The following is a 15,676-nucleotide window of genomic DNA, read 5'->3' on the forward strand; positions in this document are numbered from 1 at the left end:
TATTTTAAAATGGGGTTTCAGAGTTTTTAGGGGGTTTTGAATGTTTTGTGTAGTTTTGTAGTAGTTTTATGTAGTTTTATGTAGTTTTTCAATTTCAATGTTCTGCATGGGACAATGACAATAAAGATATTGTATATCATGATTGATTTGTTTGAAATTGTCCAGTAGCACCTTAGAGACCAACTAAGTTCTTTGTATGAGCTTTGGTGTGCATGCACACTTCTTCGGATGCATATCTGAAGATATGAATATCTGAAGATGCATTCTTCAGATGGTATCTGAAGAAGTGTCCATGCACATGAAAGATCATGCCAAGAACAAACTTAGTTGGTCTCTAAGGTGCTACTGGACAATTGTTTTATTTTTTTATTTTTTATATATTTCTACTGCATCAGACCAACACAGCTACCTACCTGAATCTAGGAAAGGGATGTTAGCAAAGTATCCCACACACTAACCACACTGTATCAGGTCTCTCATACCCAGACAACAGAATTAGAACTCTATATTGTTTTTAAGTTCTAATAATAATAATAATAACAGTAGTAATAATTATTATAATAATAATAATATTTTTTTATTTATACCCCGCCCTCCCCAGCCAGGGCCAGGCTCAGGGCAGCTAACACCAAATCTAAATTACAATAAAAAGTAATGGGGGGGGGACCAGTTAATTAAAATACGGTTTAAAATACAGCTTAAAATGCAGCCTCATTTTAGTATTCACCCGTGCCAGCTATCCACACTGGTCCTACATGGGCTAGCTAAAAAGCCAAGGGAAAATTTATGTACCAAATCCCATATAAGGGGTCAGAGTGAGTCCAAGCCGAAGGCCAGGTGGAACAGCTCCATCTTGCAGGCCCTGCGGAAAAATGTCAAATCCCATAGGGCCCTAGTCTCTTGTGACAGAGCATTCCACCAAGTCGGGGCCAGTGCTGAAAAGGCCCTGGCCCTAGTTGAGACCAATCTAACCTCCTTGAAGCCTGGGACCTCCAAAGTGTTGTTATTTATGGACCTTAAGGTCCTCCTTGGGGCATACCAGGAGAGGCAGTCCCATAGGTATGAGGGTCCTAGGCCGCATAGGGCTTTAAAGGTCAAAACCAGCACTTTAAACCCGACCCTGTACTCCACTGGGAGCCAGTTCAGCTGGTAAAGAACTGGATGAATGTGATCCCGCGGTAAGGACCCCGTAAGGAGCCTCGCCGCGGCATTCTGCACCCGCTGGAGTTTCTGGGTTAGCTTCAAGAACTTCTTTTTAAAAAGCAACTATTTAATGGTTGTTTGAGGTCATATGTTGACTATGCCTAAAGAGTGCTTACTAATGGTTCCTGATAATCATGGGGAAAGTGGCAAGTGGGGTGCCACAGGGTTTTGTCCTGGGCCCATTGTTGTTCAACATCTTTATAAGTGATTTGCATATAGGAATTGAGGAGATGCTCATCAAACTTGCACATGACACTGTTGTGGGAAAACTCCACACTGCCAAGTTCGTTTTCAGATGCAACCGTTACAAATTGACTGAGACCAATCCGTAAAGGAAGAGCACCCAGGAGGGTGATATTTATTACTGCTGCAGCAGGATCCCCAGTCCACCAAAAAATGGTGGGCATCGAGATATAACTTATGGCGCAGCACGCTGTGATTGGTTACATTCTGCTGCAGAATCGCACCTGCAGTTTTCATTCATTCTTTCTTATCAGCTGTTGCATTACCAATGTACCATTTCAGCAGCTACCACTATGCCTACGTGACAAGCTCCACTCTGCTATGGTTATCAGCTTACACAATTGTCAGTCTACATAAAATATCAGGCATACTTGAACATTCCACATGTCAGGCCTTTCTCTGCTCATTTTCCTCACAACATCAAGCTAGGAAAGGTAGCTAATGTCACAGAAGGCAGAAGCAGGATTCAAGATGACCTTAACAGATTGCAGCACTGGGCCCAAACTAACAAACCACCTGCACATCTGGCAAGAGCGGTGGATCAAGGAGCATCCCCAAACTACACGCCTAATCATAGGGAATCCAACTCCCTTCCAATCAGGCTGTATAAGACATATTGTCTACTCACTAGCAGTACTTCTGTTTTGCCAGGTTTAAGTTTCAACTTGTTCTGCCCCTCCAGTCCATCACAGCTATGAAGCAGCAGTTCAGCCTTTTAACTGCCTCCCTAAGATCAAATGTCTATCTTTGATGAAGGGCCTGTGGTCCTTTCTCAGAGCCAAGGTACCAGAGAATCATCACCATGGTGTTGGAGAGGAGGAAAAGGAATGTGGGCAATGGCTTCCACGCTGTGATCTTCAGATGAACCGCAGTATATAAATCTCTCTCTCTAATAATGAAAGGGATTTAACCACAATTGCTGCTACCAAAAGTTCACCATGGTTCCCACTTATCAAAATGGAGCACATCCGAGCTAGATATCTGACAAAGCTCCCACCTGCCGCACTAAGAATCGCTTTTACAGAATTACGATTCCAACTGATGCCCTCAGCGGTGGTGGATGGTCGGTACGGCAAAGTACAATACAAGGAGAGACTTTGTCTGTGTGGGCAACCTTGAGTAGAGGACCTGTTGTTGTTGTTGTTGAGTCGTTTAGTCATGTCCGACTCTTCATGACCCCATGGACCAGAGCAGGCCAGGCACTCCTGTCTTCCACTGGCTCCTGCAGTTTGGTCAAACTCATGTTGGTAGCTTCGAGAACACTGTCCAACCATCTCGTCTTCTGTCGTCCCCTTCTCCTTGTGCCCTCCATCTTTCCCAACATCAGGGTCTTTTCCAGGGAGTCTTCTCTTCTCATGAGGTGGCCAAAGTATTGGAGCCTTGGCTTCAGGATCTGTAGCACTATTTATTGCAATGCCCGCTATATATAGAACCAAGAGACCAATTTATAAAACCCCTGTTTATGAATGGAATACACTCAAACAAGGTGGAAAGGGGGAAATGGCTGCTGAGTGATACTGATGACTTCGTAACTTATAAAGTAGCACTATATGCGTTTGCAGCTAAGAAGATCAGGAGAAAAGAACTAGATAAAATAGCGGTCAATTGCAAAGGTGATTCGGACATTTAAGCTGGCACATTCTACCTGAGAACCCCCTGCTACTCAATCGTATGCAACAAATAATTTCTAGGAGACACGACTGTGGTTTATCATATTTGCAGTGCCTGATGTTTTTATGGTTTATGTTATTTAATAATGGGTCAAGAAGAGGGTGCTGCTGTCCACAGCTAAGAGGAGCAAGGGAGCAACAGCCAGATTATGCTCCCATAGTCTGGTACTGGCTCTGTCGTGTATATTTAACTTATGAAATTTTCTGCCGCAAGATATGGAGATTGAGATACAGAGTTCTACTTCAGGAATGGGAAAGCTGTGGCCCTCAAGATGATGTCCTCCATCTCCAAACATCCCTGACATCTGGCCATGTTGGATGGAAATTGGAGTCAAACAACATCTGGAGGGCTATAGATTTCATATGCCTCTGCTAGGGATGAATGAAATTATCAATTTCATTTCTCTAAGTTTCTCATTTTTCCAGTCTTAAATATACTGCTGCACATTTCCACACAGGTTTTTTTCCTCTTATTCTCATGGGGGGAAATCTGCCTTTTTGTGTAAATTTATCCTACTAAACACATGTTCGTATGCATTGTTGACTAATATACACATTTTTACAAGCAATTTCCCCATATATAAAGCGTTTTGGGATATTCTTCCTCCTAATATATGTAAATTGTATGCAGATTTTCCCCAATACATTTATATTGGTTGGAGAACTTCACTGTAGAATTTGGGCGTGTGCAAATGTAATTTTGGTTTGGGGAATGGTTTGAGAAGTGTGAATTAGTTTCTCATTAAATTACAAAACAAAATCAAATATCTCCTCAATTTCTACTCTTTACAACAGATAAGCCTTCTATTAGTGATTTATAGCTCACTTACAGAACTGACAGAACGCCTTGCTCAAAAGCAAGTGCCAGTTAAAAGTAGTCCATCTGTAGTGTATTTGTGCATTTCTATTACACTTCTACAAAATGTAACAAATACATGTATACAAAGAATAATTGTGAAACCCTGTAATTAAAATATAATCGTGATATATTTTTAAGAATTTGAAAAAAATATATATAGTGTTTTAATCATTCCTCACTAAATCTACTGACAGTCTAGCCAGCAGGTCAACAGGTTAGTGAAGTAACAGACAGAGAAGATTATTTTTTTTAATGATTTTTTCATTGCCTTATACAGTACACAGCAAAAAACATTTAGCACTAGGAGTGCACATGCTCATATTAAAAATGTGGCATGTAATTTCCATACTACAGTAGGAAAAGATCTTGTAAGCACCTTGATTTTGATATCATTCCACATGGCATCAGTCTGAAGTGAAACATAATCTGCTGGGCACATTCAATTTAAAATATCAATGGGCACTGGATCAAGAGTTTAAAGGCACAACCAAAAGGCATTCCTGGAATATATTACATACTGCATAACCGAACAGAAATTCCATTAATCTTGATGTTATTATTAGGAGAGGCAGTTATGTTGTAAATAATATTATGCCACAGCTAATAAACCCAGGATCCATTGGATCCCAAGCTGCTTTCACTGCCATTGCTTGGCAGCATCAGACCCATCAGATCCAGATCCTCCCCAACTTTCCAAAATGCTCATTGTGAGCAGTAGAGCTGCAGATGCAGAAGTGGCCCTGTTGCTCCTCAAAGCCCCATCAGCATGGGGAATAGTTGGGATTGGGAAACAGTTAAGCTGAATTCCGTGCTGCACATTAAATTCATGCAGGGCTATCAGTAAGCTCCACAAACCACACTAGTTCCCCACAAATGCACCCCAAAATCCTCTGCAAAATGCAGGCAGACATACTCCTGGGTGGAAAGGCTCGCATGAAATTTCAATACAATTGGCTTGCACAACGAGCTTGCAACATGCACTCTGCAATCTGGGATGCAAAAGAAAAGGGGGCAGCCATTCACCAAGTCAACTTGTGTGAATCAGCCATCATTACTGATTGATACGCCTGCCTTCTCCAATGTCCAGCACAATGCAGTGTGCTCATATGGAATGGAAAAAGTAGGTTACACACACACAAAAATCTCATTAAATCATTCTGGGGGCAGCAGGAACCTAAATATATCAAGGGTTTGTGCTAAGAATTCCTAAAATATGCCAACAAGTGTTGTAAACAACAAATGATTGAAGTTACAGTACAACATGTCAAAGATTGCTGTAGTATGGCTGAAACCGGTGCCTCCTTGTGGAGAGCTAATTGACACAGCTTGCAACTATACCCACTGTACTCAGCTTGCAACTATATCCATGTGGGTTCATTTTTAAGAGGCAACCACATTACTGATAAACCAGGCTAAGCTTGGAACCTGTAAAGACCAACTTCGAGAAGAATGCATTTTTAAATTTATTTTAGCTATGTTCTACTCTATCTGTGAGTGTGCTCACAATTGCTAGTACCAAATTATGATATATCTGATGTTTATGCATGTATTCTGCTTCAATACTTTCCAGCTGTTTTATTTAGCGAGGTTTGGCAGAAGGTACACATGGCTTGCTTGCCAGTAAAAGATATGATTTTAATAAGGTGGTCCTGTTGTATAAAACTCAAGATGAAAATTTGGAAGAGAAAGTAATAAGCAAAGAACAGCAGTGAATTTGTGCCATCACAACTATTAAATCCTATTGCTCAGCATGAAATGTATGCCTTCAGTCTTGTCTGTAGTGCTTGGAAACATAACCAGACCAGAGGAAAAAGCACAAAGCAGTGGCACCAAGAGGTAAAAGTATGTTTTGCTGGGTTGATAAGAAGTTAAAACCAAGAAAGGCCCTTAGCAAACTTTCCCCCCACCATTTTGGATTAGCTTTCACAAGGACTTGTACCACAGCTGGAATGAATATATATGCACATGTAATGCTTATTGGTTTGATTCAATGAGCATATCAAATATGGTAGATCTAAAATAATAATGAGACAAACACAGGATAAGACATGATATGTGAAAACTGCAGAGAAAAATTAAAAGTTACTATGATACTAGGGGCTATAACAGGGCTGCGGAGCCTGTACCCTGCAGATGTTGTTAGATTCCATCTTGGATCAGCCCTGGTCAACACAGCCAGTGGTCACTGTAGTCCAGAGTTGATGGGAAGTTTTGCTTCTGCACATGACTCTGGCAAACCGCTCTAAGCTGAAGCATTCCTTCCTCACCCACCCTGTTTAGTTCACATTGAGTTCATGAAACATCGTACCCTGACCTGTTCTTAATGCATGGTTGACCACATCTACGGAATGCTTGAATGTTATATCAATCATTAGTAATAGTTTAATAAGGAAGTTTTCATGCCTGTCCAATTCTGTGTTCCCTGTGTTCCCTTTCCCAACCTTTAATCTATTGATGATTAATGTCTATATGCAACCCTTGCATTGTATTTGTGTTAACCAATCAGCAACAAGCACATATGTGGCAATACTGTAATATTCAATAAAAGGGACTCCCCGAGACATGCTCGGAAGATGCCTCCCATATGACACTTGTCATTCGTCTGTCGTTTATTTCAACCCAACACAGAGTCATCTGCCGGGCAACAGTTTCCCCCATCCCTGCTGTATAAGAAGCATCTGTTTTCATTTCAGAGCAGCATAGAATGAATTGGTTGGATGTAGAATACAAAAGGGTTGCAATCTGCCTGATAATAATTTTGATCCACCTGCATTGGTACACATTTGGTTGCTCCAATATTCAAACAGAATTGCTTGCAATTCATTTCAAAATAATGTGTGAGAGAGATGGGATCATACCTAGGAAACATCAGACTACAAGAATCAAGTTACTATTTGCATATTAAAAAAGGTACCCCTGCCCGTACGGGCCAGTCTTGCCAGACTCTAGGGTTGTGTGCTCATCTCACTCTATAGGCCGGGAGCCAGCGCTGTCCGCAGACACTTCCGGGTCACATGGTCAGTATGACATCGCTGCTCTGGCGAGCCAGAGCCGCACACGGAAACGCCGTTTACCTTCCCGCTAGTAAGCGGTCCCTATTTATCTACTTGCACCCGGGGGTGCTTTCGAACTGCTAGGTTGGCAGGCGCTGGGACCGAACAACGGGAGCGCACCCCGCCGCGGGGATTCGAACCGCCGACCTTTCGATCGGCAAGTCCTAGGCGCTGAGGCTTTAACCCACAGCACCACCCGCGTCCCTTTTATTTGCATATTAAAGAGGCCATTATTGCTTTCAGAAGAGTTACTGAATTTTTAAAAATATATATATTTAAAAATGGGATCTGTGGTCTGTCACCACAATCACCCTTCATTTATTGACCAGAATCCAAGAGGATTTGAATATATAGCACCTAGAGGGACTATTGAACTTTTTCTTTTTTGACTTACACACACACCCATGCCATGTCACAAACAACTGTGAAACATTTCCTTGATTTCCTCAGCAGTGGTTAGCTATTGTTATGACAAATCTCCATAGAGGGAACTGCAATAAAAGCTTCCTTTGATTTGTACAAGAAGGGATTAGATATGCTAATCCAAGTTTGTAGGTCAGAGAACCAATGGATCCTGAGCAATGGTTCAGCAAACTGCCTATGCCAACACACTCTATAAAACATGAGCCATTTTTATATGGGTCAATGTACTCTTTTGAATAATCAGAAAAATATTAAAACAGCAATTATGTAGCATGGGACTATTGTTTCACAGTTGGGCATGTGGAAGTTATTGTGCAGTTCTTTGGATTCTGGACACTGTAAGTTACATGGAGCAGTCCATGTAGCTGGTCCCTTATGAAAGGCCAACAAGCCAATTGGATAACTGAAAATGTCCCACCACAATCTTGCAACGTTCCGTAAATTAAGAACCAAGCACATAGATCATACTTCTGCAGAAGACATCATACTTCCGCTTGTTCCACTGGGAGAGTTTGCACTAAACCAAGGGTTGGGAATCTCAGAACTCTATGTGAATGTGGTCCACCAAGCTTATCTCTTTGGCCCTAGGATTCTCTGCAGCCTGTTCCCCCTCCTAAGCCACACACCTCTACTGCCTCTGCTTCAAACCAAGTGTTTCTGCCTCCAATAATGCCTCTTTCTTGCATAAATGGAAGACAGATAAGTGTTTGGGTAGAAACTACCCTACTGCACAAAAGTAAATTTGCATGCATTTCTCCTCCCACTTTTGTATCTGGCCCATCAGATACAGGTACTTGTCCCCTGCAACGTTGACCAAAACGGAGCGTGGACCTGAGGCTGAAAAAGGTTCCCCATTCCTGCACTGAACTATGTTTTAGTGTAAGTGACAAGATCTCGCTGCTGTGAGCCTGAGCTTTGCATGCTCCTATGTGATGCCTCTTTTCTGATGCTCCACCAACCCAGCTGCGCCCAAAGCCTGCTGCTCCCTTTGACTATGGTACTAATCCTTGTTTAAGGGTTGAGGAACGTGACCCTCCATATGGTGCAAGTCCTATGTCAATTTCAGCTGGCTTCTAATCATAGATTCTTGGGAGGCCTGTATATTTTTCTCACTGGCCATTGACTTTATACTCCCCCCTGGGCTTTTCTCTTCCTCTAGTATGCCCTCTCCCCTTTTCAGTAGGCTCACATGTCTCCCCTCCCTCAGTCTTTTTTTCTCCCAGTTCCTTTGACCCTACCTCCTTCCTGGAGCTGTCCTCTCTGACCTTGCCTGGCTCTTTCCAAAGCTTCTGCAGTCTCTCCCTTTTCGGTGCAACTCTCTCTCCTTCGTGATGTGTCTTTAGCTCTATCCTGTCCGGACAGCCTCTCTTCCCCTGTTCCCTCTCTGGATTGTGGCCTTTTCAACTGGCTGCTTCTTGGTGAATCTGTCTCCCCGTTCACACCAGTCTGCTGTTCCTCATCTCTTCGCCAGTCTTCAGGTTGGTCTCTGAGTCCTTGGCCTCCACATCTGACATCAGCAGCAGGTGCCAAAATATATAGCTGCTCCAGATCAGCCCCACTACGGTATTTCAGGGAAGAAGTGACTGCGCTGAGCTGAAACAGTGGTCGACACTTGCCCATAAATTTAAAGTATAGGATTTAACCCTTTCATCTTTGCATAGATTATTGATAAACAATGGAAATGCATTCAAAACAACATTTTAAGAATAATCATTTCAATAATCTCAGGAACTAAACCTGAGCTATATACAATAACAGTCTGAATCTCTCCCCCCTCCCCTGAACTGGAACAGATTCCAATCTGAATTGATAACAGCTAGATCAGCTGCAATAAGAAATATGGGGTGGAATTCACCTAACGCACCCCACCATGTAATTTTGGTGCAAGGCCTTCAGCTGTAAGCCACCCAGAGTTGCTGGGGAAACTCAGTCAGATGGGTGGTGTATAAATAATAAAATTATTATTTTTATTATTAATGGGGCTTTACCCTCCTACACCTCTGTTCTCCTACCCCCTGAAACAGGCTGGGGGGGGAATTCAGGAGAACCCCAAAGCAACATGCAGGGGAAGGAGACGGGCAATCATTCCACCTGGCAAGCTGCAATGCTTGTGCAGATGGAATGTTCATAAGAGCGCAACACTGAATTCCATCCAGTATTCTACCAAGTATTGTAGCACAGCAGTTGTGCTGTATGGTTTTTGAGCCCTAGATATGCTTGGGGTTCTCAGGGGGGCTAAGTTGGACCAGAGAGGAAAGCAGCAGCCCAGAATGCTGCATGTGCTGTGAATAAAGCCCTTGATTTTAGATGACTAAACAAGAACATAACCCCACTGGGAACTTCTCCTGCATGAGCTCTATTGGAAGAAATGCTGTGTTTTTGTACAGGTTTCATTAATTCCAGTAGGGTTTGTGCAAGTTAACTATCAGGTGGATTGTGATATTAGGTGGGAACATAAAATTACTTCCATGCTTTGTTTGTTGTATCCTCCTCACTTTAAAAAAATGAGTAATTTGGAATTATACACAGGAATTATGTGCTTTTTATTTATTTATTTGGAAATGAAACTCATAAATAACTCATAAATAAGTAGGGATGGGGATACTTTTTAAGAACATAAGGCTAAGAAACCGAAGACCTGTCCTGATAGAAAAAAAGGTTTATCTCTGACTAGCAGAAGACCTAGCTGTGCAGCCTCTGGTTTTGAAAACATCAGCACAAACTGTCAAACTCTCAAGTAACTATGTGGCTAGAAAGGTTCTAAAATGGAGCTGTTTTCCACATACAAAAAATGTCACAGATGAAACAGATCTTTAAAGCATACAATTGCACCCCAGATTACCATCACTGGGTGTAAGGATGGAGAGAAGAAGAAACCTACTCACTAAAGCCATCTTGTTTTGGAACACTTCCCAAATTTATTGTTAAATGAAAGGAAGGAACAATAGGTTTTCACCTTCTTTCCCCATGATGCCTTTAGAACATTTGGGGCATCCCACACACAAGTATTACTAAGTCAGTCCCAGCAGATAAATATGAAATATTTGTTAAGTACAAACACAGCACTTCACAGTGTGCTAGGAACGATCAACGCTTATTTAGTGTCATCTTCTTTGGAACATCTCTTCCAGTGACAACTGAACTCCAGCATAAACATCCATAGAGAAGGATATTAGCTTATATCAAGTAAGCTCTCAGATCTGGAGTACTTTCAAAAAAACATTTTATTTTCAAATGTCCTCTTAAGTATTTTTTTTAAAGCTTTTAAAATATCACATGATTTAAATCTGATCCCTCTAAAGCTGATTTTTCAACTGAAAGAAGAGATGTAATCAAGTTCAGTGAAAACACAGGGAGGCCGAAGACTGCAGCAGACAATATTATACAATTCCCCAAAGTTCAAAACAACCAGGACTATGGCATTTTCCGATGAAGTTTCAAGGGTGCAATCTGGTACTCAACACCCTCTGGCTAAGAAGCTTTATGATTTAGCAAAACCCCACTATGCTAATAGAACACACAATGTGCCTCTGCCATGGAAAAGTACACCGATGGAAACCCCCACCCCCCAGATACATATGTGGGTCTGTTAGCACTGGAGTTTCCTGTCTATTCCAAAACCCAAGCTTATGGAACTCCATCTTGCTTGGGCAGTTGCCCTCTCTTGAGCACGGGCCTCACAATGGATCAGGACATATGTCTTTCTGTGTGCCAAAGGTAAGTGTGCTGTAACCACCTGCTCTTATGCAGCAATGTGTACATTTGGCTTCACATCCTATGCTTCACTCCCCTGAAACCCATTGGTGGAAGGGAAAGGAAGCATGCTCCTGTGCGGTTCCTAGCTTAGGCAGAGCATTTCCTTAGCAAAATGCTTGATGCTCGTGAGCTGAATGCTCGTTGCCCACTTGCCCACCTGCCTCCCCCTATGCTGTCCTGGACCTTCCCACCAATGTGGTGGGTGTAAGCTGTCTGTAAAATGTATTTTCATTGGGGTATTGAGCTACTGCCCCAGGAAGCAGGTGAACCTTTGTTGGTGTGTCTACGCAATTGTACTGGCCATCACATTTTCACTAAATGATGACCACCGGGAACAAGGGGAGGGGGGAATCTGTGTGGATTTGAATTAGAGCATGCTTGTTCCAACTTTGCAGAATACCAAGCACAAAAACAGGTAAGCACCACTGGCAGGCAAAGGCAAAACAAAACAAAGAGGAAACCAAGGGCTTGAAATTAAATTTAGTCCAAGCCTTACACTTTTTATTCTATTTTGGCAGCAATTATTACCAGGTTCATGAAATGCTATAGCAAATCCTGCTCCTGAGAAATAATTTATTTCAATATGTGTCACACCTACAACATATTTCATTTCAAGGATCTGGAGTCTGGTAGTTTTATTTCTTTCCTCCACTAGGGATGAGGATGGGGTGAAGTTAATGATTTGCTCTTTGTGTGGAATTAAACCAATGAACTCCTGGGCGTGTTTCTGTCTGCTTTGAGGACCACAGCACAGAATTTCTCTGGCTGTATCTGTGGACACTACCTTGTTCTCTGTGCTTCTTCCATGTTGGGGCCATGGCAACATGGCTTTGTTCCCTTCATGCATGGAAAACATATTGCCATTGTTGCTGGCCCACCTCTTCCTGGTCGACACTGGTCATGTTTCTAGGAGCACTGGGGATATGTTTGTTATTTTTGTACCATTTTTGTATTTTGTGTGTTTTCCCCTCCCCTCCCAGAGTTAGCATGCTTAGGATATGGCAGCTGTTTCACCAATGCAGCAGCAGCATATCCTCTTCCCTGGCATAGCAAGCATATAGGATTGCCACCGCACCTCTAACACTTGAAATAAAACAAAAATCTAATTCCATGCAGTACCAAAACATTTTAAATGTTCTTTTAAAATGTGAAATGGTATTTAAAAACGTAGCACCAAGCAAGTCACCACCTGCTGCCTAAGAATATATTATAAAGAATATGCGTCAGATGGGTTCCCCCAACTGTATCTGATGCACCAGAGCTAAAAGATGCAGCATTTTTATTTAAGAAACTGCACATAGTTTAAAAAGGACTTTCAATTTTTTAAAAAGACCTTTTGAGGCATCTGATCAAGGCCTGTATTTTAAAATGAGCTTAAAGATATATTTGCAAATGTTTGTATGTTTCATGCCAGGCAGAAACCAGCTGGCTAAGTACTTTGGCAGTTGTTTATCTTCCTGCTCTCCTGAACAAGGCCCACCCCCCCACCCCCCGATTTATAGCATTTATATACTGAGAGAGTTAAAGGGCAATAAATTTTGGGAAGAGCTAACGGGAAAAGCAGCTGGCTGGGTAAGCCTCACAGAACACAGTAGGATGTCCTTCTAAGTACATATTATAGGATTGCGCTGCACAGGTCAGCATACAGCACCTTTAGGGTCAAATGGCAGCTGGGATGGGAGAAGATTGGATTAGTATTTTTTTTTGAACCAGGGGGCAGGAGCTGACCTGAAAGAACGTAACATGTAGTTTGGCCCTAATACATGTGACTGGCACTGTACATATGTAGCACCCTGCTTGTGGTTAACGCTTAGCTGGAATGAAATATTCAACGCAGCAATAGAGAAATTAAAATAATAATTTATTTGTCAGACAAATAAATGAGAGGCACAGTGGTATATGGTTACCAAGCTCTGGCCTGGCCTCCTGCCATTATGGCCAGCACTTATATTCCCTCAGCCCAGCCCCCTTGCTCCTCCTTTGGCTGCCTCTGTCCAATCAGCCTGGTTGAATTTCCTATTGGCTGATTGCTATAACCAATCCTAAAAGATACACCCATTTCCTATTGCCTTTTATGGGATACAAAAAGCTATATATTCTTCTATCTATAAATGACAAATAAGTAGTCATATATCTTACATTTGTCTCAACAAGGAACCTTAATTACCAGCTCACCTCTTGCCCTCCTTGCCCTATTGCCCTCCAAAACAGATGGTTAATAGTTTTAAATTTTTATCTTAAACAGATGTCAGAGATCTTGGGTTCACATTCTCATGCATCATCAATGAAAGATCTCCTTTTTGGAGGTCTTTAAACAAAGGCCTGACAACCATATGTCAGGAGTGCTCGATGGCGTCTCCTGTCTGGCAGGGGGCTGGGCTCGTTTGCCCCTCTGGTCTCCTACAGCAATATGACTCCATGAAATAAGAATTTAACATTTCTTTCTTTCTAGATCCTTTGCATAATTACATTTAAGCCAGTATATTTTATACATTATCATAGATAGCTTTTTAGAAGAATAAACCTTCTCAAAGTAAAAAGGAAGGAACAGTTTACAGCCTCAAAATAAAATAGGAAAAAAGCCTCTTCTTCTGTTTACACTCCCCTTCTCCAGCCAGTTGCTTTCTTTTCCATTTGCTCTTGGCCTTTAACCTTAGGAAGATATGGCTCAAGTTTAATGGGAGGCACAAGGTTTTATTTTACTATTTACCAACTCTTAATTATGTAGGGTCAGTGTAACCTTGCTCTCAGCCTGTAATTCCCTTTTTACGACTTTGAGAATTGTTTTCTGCTATAAATCAGGGGGGCCCCTTGTCCAGGAGGATAAACATCTTGCCAAAGTACTTAGGCAGCTGGTCTTCTGCCTGGCATAAAACATTTGAAAATCTTTAAGCTCATTTTAAAATCAAACTATAAGCCTTGATAAAAATGCAGGCTATGATTAGATGCCTCACAGAGACACATCCCATGAACTGATATCTCTATAGTGTGTTAATTTATTTTTTATAGCTAAGTTGGAAGCTGCCCAGAGTGGCTGGGGCAAGCCACTCAGTGGGGTATAAGTAATAAAATTAGTAGTAGCAGCAGCCGCATGTACTGTATACTGTGAAACATGGCAGGAAATTTCCAACTTGAAGAACGGCCTACCAGGTTAGGAGCTGTAATGGAGCTATATCATGGGACTATATTTGTGGCTCAGTCACAAGGTGTTTAGCTCACAGTCGCATGAAAGAGATAGTATTTCAGATCTATGCATATGCTAATCTGGTAGGCATCCATGTTGGGTGCGGTGTCTTTTTGTTTAAGCTACTGAAGAAAACAGGTGTGTTTTCTCTCCAGCAAACAGCCTGAGGCTGCATTGGAGAAGAGACAGAACTTTGATTTTAGCACAGAATACAAGTTATTTGTAATCTATTATGCCTTATGCTGGGACCAGTATAAGAAATACAGAAATAACTGAATGTAATTTTTATTGTTTAAAGTTATTTTGAAATTAAGTCCTGTGTGTAAGGCTTTTGAACCATATTTTTAGACTGGAGAATTTTTATTTCAATACAAGAGTCAGTTTTTGTTCATCCAGCGGCTTCCACATGCACAATATTAATAATCTCAATAAGAAAAGCTTTCTGAATTGCACTTCACATGTTTAAAACTCTCTGACTGACTGTTGGCTCCAACAGATATTAGAAGCACATGTTACTGCACACCTCTCAGTCTCATACTGCTCTGCACTCTATACTGAAGATAAGTTCTCTTTCTGTGGCATTCTGGGAACTTTTCCTAGCTTCCTTTTCCTTGGCTTTCTGAAAAGACTAAAGTTTGCTTATAATCTTTCTCTGCTTCTCTCCTTCATGCACACTGTGCAAAGCCGTCCCAGGCACCTAAATCCCTAAATTCCATTCCTTAAATTCCATTCCCTTTTGCTTAGTTCACCTTAAGTTCACAATGATCTGTTCTTCTTCAATGTATAATTGATTATGTGATTTTATGTTATGATCATAACATTAGTAATTGCTTTAGTCATATTATACTCAATCTTTAGTTGTAAATTGATTAGGAGCTTTCATACCTGTCTAAGCTCTAGTTCTTTCTTACCCTTTGATGTATTAGAGATTAATGAATTTATGTAATCCCGCCTTATACTTATGCTACCCAATCAGGAATGAGTCCCTTTGTCTCTGTATTGACCAATCAGCCACTAGCAATGCCTTTTAATATTCAATAAAAGAGAGACGCGTGGGTTTTTAGACTCACTCAGAAGACGCTCTCAGAACACCACCTACTTGTCTGTCTTGATTCCTCATTCCTACACTATACAATGAGAGAACTGCTGTTGCTTGCAAGCACCTTTTACGGCATGAAGGAACAAGGATGTCACTCCTGCTGCTTCCATTCACTTTTCTATCCCCTCTTGACTGCTCTTACGTGTAACTAGGAAAAGAGCAGGAAAAATCTGCCGGTATCGGAAG

At 41.6% G+C, this 15,676-nt stretch overlaps 1 protein-coding gene across 16 annotated transcripts in view; it reads right to left on the reverse strand.

Annotated features, from left to right (window-relative positions):
- BICD1 (BICD cargo adaptor 1) overlaps positions 1–15,676 on the reverse strand; it is a 126,145-nt gene that overhangs the window by 12,867 nt on the left and 97,602 nt on the right. For 2 of the 16 annotated variants that reach the window (XM_077935091.1, XM_077935087.1), the window contains exon 9: positions 8,690–9,044. The exons of 11 other annotated variants lie outside the window; for them this stretch is intronic. In XM_077935091.1, the coding sequence (XP_077791217.1) occupies positions 8,690–9,044 (355 nt within the window). Of the gene's footprint in view, positions 1–8,689; positions 9,045–15,676 lie in introns of those variants that run through there. 3 more of the 16 variants (XM_077935093.1, XM_077935089.1, XR_013394413.1) reach the window with 2 other exon arrangements.

This window comes from Podarcis muralis, chromosome 10, assembly GCF_964188315.1.
Source record: "Podarcis muralis chromosome 10, rPodMur119.hap1.1, whole genome shotgun sequence".
NCBI lineage: Eukaryota > Metazoa > Chordata > Lepidosauria > Squamata > Lacertidae > Podarcis > Podarcis muralis.